The 7,671-nt window shown below is 43.5% G+C and overlaps 1 protein-coding gene across 3 annotated transcripts in view; it reads left to right on the top strand.

Annotated features, from left to right (window-relative positions):
• Nucleotides 1–2,779, top strand: part of LOC118383461 (endothelin receptor type B-like) — a 24,315-nt gene extending 21,536 nt beyond the window's left edge. For 2 of the 3 annotated variants that reach the window (XM_052498021.1, XM_052498022.1), the window contains one exon: nucleotides 1–765. This exon is cut by the window's left edge and continues 77 nt beyond it. In XM_052498021.1, coding sequence (XP_052353981.1) covers nucleotides 1–67 — 67 coding nt within the window. In that variant the 3' untranslated portion in view covers nucleotides 68–765. Of the gene's footprint in view, nucleotides 766–2,642 lie in introns of those variants that run through there. The other variant, XM_052498023.1, reaches the window with a different exon arrangement.
• Nucleotides 2,780–7,671: the final 4,892 nt, after the last annotated feature.

Genomic DNA, 7,671 nt, shown 5'->3' with positions numbered 1-7,671 from the left:
GCAGATTAAGAACCCAGATCAACAGTATGGTACCACAGCACCTCAACGGAACCAGCCTGCAGATTAAGAACCCAGATCAACAGTATGGTACCACAGAACCTCAACGGAACCAGCCTGCAGATTAAGAACTCAGATCAACAGTATGGTACCACAGAACCTCAACGGAACCAGCCTGCAGATTAAGAACCCAGATCAACAGTATGGTACCACAGAACCTCAACGGAACCAGCCTGCAGATTAAGAACTCAGATCAACAGTATGGTACCACAGAACCTCAACGGAACCAGCCTGCAGATTAAGAACCCAGATCAACAGTATGGTACCACAGCACCTCAACGGAACCAGCCTGCAGAATAAGAACCCAGATCAACAGTGTGGTACCTCAAAGGAACCAGCCTACAGAATAAGAACCCAGATCAACAGTGTGGTACCTCAGGAACCAGCCTGCAGATTAAGAACCCAGATCAACAGTGTGGTACCTCAGAACCTCAACGGAACCAGCCTGCAGAATAAGAACCCAGATCAACAGTGTGGTACCTCAGGAACCAGCCTACAGAATAAGAACCCTGATCAACAGTGTGGTACCTCAGAACCTCAACGGAACCAGCCTGCAGAATAAGAACCCAGATCAACAGTGTGGTACCTCAGGAACCAGCCTACAGAATAAGAACCCAGATCAACAGTATGGTACCTCAGAACCTCAACGGAACCAGCCTACAGAATAAGAACCCAGATCAACAGTGTGGTACCTCAGTACCTCAGGAACCAGCCTACAGAATAAGAACCCATATCAACAGTATGGTACCTCAGAACCTCAGGAACCAGCCTACAGAATAAGAACCCAGATCAACAGTATGGTACCTCAGAACCTCAACAGAACCAGCCTGCAGAATAAGAACCCAGATCAACAGTGTGGTACCTTAGGAACCAGCCTACAGAATAAGAACCCAGATCAACAGTGTGGTACCTCAGAACCTCAACGGAACCAGCCTACAGAATAAGAACCCAGATCAACAGTGTGGTACCTCAGGAACCAGCCTACAGAATAAGAACCCAGATCAACAGTGTGGTACCTCAGAACCTCAATGGAACCAGCCTACAGAATAAGAAACCAGATCAACAGTGTGGTACCTCAGTACCTCAGGAACCAGCCTACAGAATAAGAACCCAGATCAACAGTGTGGTACCTCAGGAACCAGCCTACAGAATAAGAACCCAGATCAACAGTGTGGTACCTCAGGAACCAGCCTGCAGAATAAGAACCCAGATCAACAGTGTGGTACCTCAGGAACCAACCTACAGAATAAGAACCCAGATCAACAGTGTGGTACCTCAGGAACCAGCCTACAGAATAAGAAACCAGATCAACAGTGTGGTACCTCAGGAACCAGCCTGCAGAATAAGAACCCAGATCAACAGTGTGGTACCTCAGTACCTCAGGAACCAGCCTACAGAATAAGAAACCAGATCAACAGTGTGGTACCTCAGTACCTCAGGAACCAGCCTGCAGAATAAGAACCACCATAATGACAAAGCAAAAACTGTTTTGTAGAAAATGTTGCTAATTTAATACTAATAAATAACTGAAATATTCCATTTACAAAAGTATTCAGACCCTTTACTCAGTGCGTTGGAAGCGATTACAGAATCGAGTCTTCTTGGGTATCACGCTACAAGCTTGGCACACCTGTATTTGGGGAGTTTCTCCCATTCTTCTCTGCAGATCCTCTCAAGCTCTGTGAGGTTGGATGGGGAGCCGTTGCTGCACAGCTATTTTCAGGTCTCTACAGAGATGTTCGATCGTGTTCAAGGACATTCAGAGACTTGTCCCGAAGCCACTACTGCATTGTCTTGGCTTAGGGTCGTGCTTAGGGTCGTGGTCCTGTTGGAAAGTGAACCTTCGCCCCAGTCTGAGGTCCTGAGTGCTCAGGAGCAGGTTTCCATTAAGCATCTCTCTGTACTTTGCTCTGTTCATCTTTCCCTCAATCCTGACTAGTCTCCCAGTCCCTGCCGCTGAAAAACATCCCCACAGCATAATGCTGCCACCACCATGCTTCACCGTAGGGATGGTGCCTGGTTTCCTCTAGACGTGACACTTGGAATTCAGACCAAATCTTGTTTCTCATGAGTCCTTTAGGTTCATTTTGGAAAGCGGGCTGTCATGTGCCTTTTCCTGAGTAATGTCTTCCGTCTAGCCCCTCCACCATAGAGGCCTGATTGGTGGAGCGCTGCATAGATGGTTGTCCTTCTGGAAGGTTCTCCCATCTCCACAGAGAAACTCTGGAGCTCTGTCAGAGTGACCATCTGGTTATTGGTAACCTCCCTGACCAAGGCCCTTCTCCCCTGATTGCTCAGTTTGTCCGGGCGGCCAGCGCTAGGAAGAGTCTTGGTGGTTCCAAACTTTTTCCATTTAAGAATGATGGAGGCCACTGTGTTCTTGGGGACCTTCAATGCTGCAGAAATGTTTTGGTACCCTTCCCCAGACCTGTGCCTCATCACAATCCTGTCTCTGAGCTCTACAGACAATTCCTTTGACCTCATGGCTTGGTTTTTGCTTTGGCATGCACTGTTAACTGTGGGACTTTATATAGACAGGTGTGTGCCTTTTCCAAATCATGTCTAATCAATTGAATTTACCACAGGTGGACTCCAATCAAGTTGTAGAAACATCTCAAGGATGATCAATGGAAACAGGATCCCACAGGAGCTCAATTTCGAATCTCATAGCAAAGGGTCTGAATATTTATGTAAATAAGGTTTATAATATTTATGATAATGATAATAATATTTATGTACATTTGCAAACATTTCTAAAAACCTGATTTTGCTTTGTTATTATGGAGTATTGTGTGTAAAAATGATTTAAACCATTTTAGAATAAGGTTGTAACGTAACAAAATGTGGAAAAAGTCAAGGGGTCTTCAGAATGCTCTATATATACCATGCAGTATTTTGGGGACTATATACACACCATGCAGTATTTTGGGGACTATATATACACCATGCAGTATTTTGGGGACTATATACACACCATGCAGTATTTTGGGGACTGTATATACACACCATGCAGTATTTTGGGGACTATATATACCATGCAGTATTTTGGGGACTATATACACACCATGCAGTATTTTGGGGACTATATACACACCATGCAGTATTTTGGGGACTATATACACACCATGCAGTATTTTGGGGACTATATACACCATGCAGTATTTTGGGGACTATATACACACCATGCAGTATTTTGGGGACTGTATATACACACCATGCAGTATTTTGGGGACTATATACACACCATGCAGTATTTTGGGGACTATATACACACCATGCAGTATTTTCGGGACTGTATATACACACCATGCAGTATTTTGGGGACTGTATATACACCATGCAGTATTTTGGGGACTATATACACACCATGCAGTATTTTGGGGACTATATACACACCATGCAGTATTTTGGGGACTATATACACACCATGCAGTATTTTGGGGACTATATACACACCATGCAGTATTTTGGGGACTATATACACACCATGCAGTATTTTGGGGACTATATACACACCATGCAGTATTTTGGGGACTATATACACACCATGCAGTATTTTCGGGACTGTATATACACCATGCAGTATTTTGGGGACTATATATATACCATGCAGTATTTTGGGGACTATATATACACCATGCAGTATTTTGGGGACTATATACACACCATGCAGTATTTTGGGGACTGTATATACACACCATGCAGTATTTTGGGGACTATATACACACCATGCAGTATTTTCGGGACTATATATATACACCATGCAGTATTTTGGGGACTATATATACACCATGCAGTATTTTGGGGACTATATATACACCATGCAGTATTTTGGGGACTATATACACACCATGCAGTATTTTGGGGACTATATACACACCATGCAGTATTTTCGGGACTATATATACACCATGCAGTATTTTGGGGACTATATACACACCATGCAGTATTTTGGGGACTATATACACACCATGCAGTATTTTGGGGACTATATACACACCATGCAGTATTTTCGGGACTATATACACCATGCAGTATTTTGGGGACTATATATACACCACGTGGTATTTTTCCAAAAAATTCAACACTTCACTGTTTGAACTCCATAACTATTGTAGGGGAGATCAATGAGGTTAGAGGTTACCATGGAGATGAATTATTGACAGCTTGCTGGCTGGACACCTAGCACAGGAAGTGGAAGAGCGTGTGTGTGGCTGAAAAGTGCTGGGCACAGTGTAACCTTAATGATGACTGTGCATAAAGGAGAGTTTGACGAGACCCTGTACCGAGGGATGGAGGAAGGGAGAGAGAGAGAGAGGGAGGGAGAGAAAAACAGGGAGGGAGAGAGGGTGAGTGGGTGAGTGGGTCAGAGGGTGAGTGAGACAGACAGACAGACAGACAGACAGACAGACAGACAGACAGACAGACAGACAGGGAGGGAGGGAGGGAGGGAGGGAGGGAGGGAGGGAGGGAGGGAGGGAGGGAGGGAGGGAGGGAGGGAGGGAGGGAGGGAGGGAGAGGAGACAGACAGACAGACAGGGCTCGAGCTGCGTTGGGGTGAAGGCTGTGGTCTGAAGTTGCCCCCCTAGTCCGGATTCTCCTCCCATAGTCAACACCCTGAGCTCAGGGTTACACTGTGCCCAGCGATTTTCAGCCACACACACACACACACACACACACACACACACACACACACACACACACACACACACACACACACACACACACACACACACACACACACACACACACACACACACACACACACACACACACACACACACACACACACACACACACACACACACACCCTGAGGGTTGGGCCAGAAACACACACCACTATATCCATGGTTGTATATATTTAAGGGAGTGTACTATACAGTAACTATTGTGTTATAAACTTTTGTTTTTATATTTAAGAATTGAGAAATATTTATCTTTTGTTGTTGGTGGTGTCTTTCTATCGTGAGAAAAATAAAGATATATTTTCTAACTTTCAAGAAGAGTTATGGGACTCTATTCAATGTGTTGGTGGTGTCTTTCTATCTGAGAGGAGATATAAAGGTCTCTATTAGAATAGTTACGATACGCTACTCAATCTGTCTATATTTATCTCAATGTGTTTTTCCAACCCACTTTCCACTACTCCAGGGGAAAATCCCAATGATCAGAACAGATGGTAAAAAGTGTAATCTCTCTCTCTCCCTCTCTCTCTCTCTCTCTCTCTCTCTCTCTCTCTCTCTCTCTCTCTCTCTCTCTCCCTCTCTCTCTCTCTCTCTCTCTCTCTCTCTCTCTCTCTCTCTCTCTCTCTCTCTCTCTCTCTCTCCCACCCTCTCTCTCCCACCCTCTCCTCTCCCACCCTCTCTCTCTCTCTCTCTCTCTCTCTCTCTCTCTCTCTCTCTCTCTCTCTCTCACCCTCTCTCACCCTCTCTCACCCTCTCCCTCTCTCTCTCTCTCTCTCTCTCTCTCTCTCTCTCTCTCTCAAACTTTACACTTTAAATTTCCATATTATGTCAACTGCTTACTTGTATTGGAATTGCTAAAAACTACACTCGTGATGCGCTGTCACGTTTCACATGGTAAACACCTTGAACAGAAGTCAACTCACCCCCGAGAGACGAGGAAACTTGTCTGTCTGGCTCATAGAATTAAGAATTGGAATACCAATTGGGCGGCAGCTAGCCTAGCAGTTAAGAGCGTTGGTGCCAGTAACCCGAAAAATTACTGGTTCAAATCCCGAGCCGACTAGGTGAGAAAAAAAATCTGTCGATGTGCCTTTGAGCAAGGCACTTAACCCTAGTGGCACTGGGTAAGAGAGTCTGCTAAATGACTCAAATGTAATTGATTATGATTCTCTATGGTCCCACATTGGAATGTCTGATAGTTTCGTAGCGACATCTAGTGGCCAAGGGGGGACACTACAGCCTTGTATTTCTCCTACCCATAATAAACGATGCTAATGTCTACCTCGGCTGGTATATCAAGTCACTAGTAGAATACTGATCGATCCAATATGCTTCAAATAACTAAAATTGTGGTGATTTTTTTAATTTTTTATTATCGATAATGAAAAGGATCCTCTATAAGTGTTGTTTTGTTTTTCCTGCTCACGAATGACTATGAGACCAACTGACGACGCTGGAAGGAAGCTAGCTCTGGTCCAGGGCGTTTACTTCACGTCCCTCCACTAACTATAAGCAGAGGAACAGACGTAACACCATGGACCAGAGCTAAACGGGTGTAAAACGGTTTGTTGTGTTACGTGAGCGTCAACATGGAACCGTACGCGCGATTATTTTTATATCAATGTCGCAGCCACCTCGCACCCGGTACTTGTTCAGGATTTTCTTCAGTCAATTCGCGGTGATTTTGGAGTATAAATCTCTCCAGATCTGATTGGATGAACCACATTAACGCAACGTTACTTGGCTACAATGCAGGAATACATAGAAAATGCACATTTAGAAAAGGTTAGGCTATGCATGACTAGGCAAAGACAATGATTCTCTAGCCTTTGGCTTGTACTCACTGGAGTTCAGGATATTGATGTGATAATTTGTTATTTCGTAAACAAACTAGGCTGAGCTACAGAAACCTGTTATCTATAGACACTATAGACTGGTCACCATACATCACTATAGACTGGTCTTCAAGTCACCATATATAACTATAGACTGGTCACCATATATCACTATAGACTGGTCTACAAGTCACCATATATCACTATAGACTGGTCACCATATATCACTATAGACTGGTCTTCAAGTCACCATATATCACTATAGACTGGTCACCATATATCACTATAGACTGGTCTACAAGTCACCATATATCACTATAGACTGGTCACCATATATCACTATAGACTGGTCTACAAGTCACCATATATCACTATAGACTGGTCTACAAGTCACCATATATCACTATAGACTGGTCTACAAGTCATCATATATCACTATAGACTGGTCACCATATATCACTATAGACTGGTCTACAAGTCACCATATATCACTATAGACTGGTCACCATATATCACTATAGACTGGTCTACAAGTCACCATATATCACTATAGACTGGTCACCATATATCACTATAGACTGGTCTACAAGTCACCATATATCACTATAGACTGGTCTACAAGTCATCATATATCACTATAGACTGGTCACCATATATAACTATAGACTGGTCATCATATATCACTATAGACTGGTCATCATACATCACTATAGACTGGTCACCATATATCACTATAGACTGGTCACCATATATCACTATAGACTGGTCACCATATATCACTATAGACTGGTCTACAAGTCACCATATATCACTATAGACTGGTCACCATATATCACTATAGACTGGTCTACAAGTCACCATATATCACTATAGACTGGTCTACAAGTCACCATACATCACTATAGACTGGTCACCATATATCACTATAGACTGGTCATCATATATCACTATAGACTGGTCACCATATATCACTATAGACTGGTCACCATATATCACTATAGACTGGTCACCATATATCACTATAGACTGGTCATCATATATCACTATAGACTGGTCACCATATATCACTATAGACTGGTCACCATATATCACTA

Source organism: Oncorhynchus keta, chromosome 35 (genome assembly GCF_023373465.1).
Source record: "Oncorhynchus keta strain PuntledgeMale-10-30-2019 chromosome 35, Oket_V2, whole genome shotgun sequence".
NCBI classification, from domain to species: domain Eukaryota; kingdom Metazoa; phylum Chordata; class Actinopteri; order Salmoniformes; family Salmonidae; genus Oncorhynchus; species Oncorhynchus keta.
The sequence above is the reverse complement of the archived record's forward strand: the minus strand, read 5'-3'. Positions and strand labels throughout refer to the sequence as shown.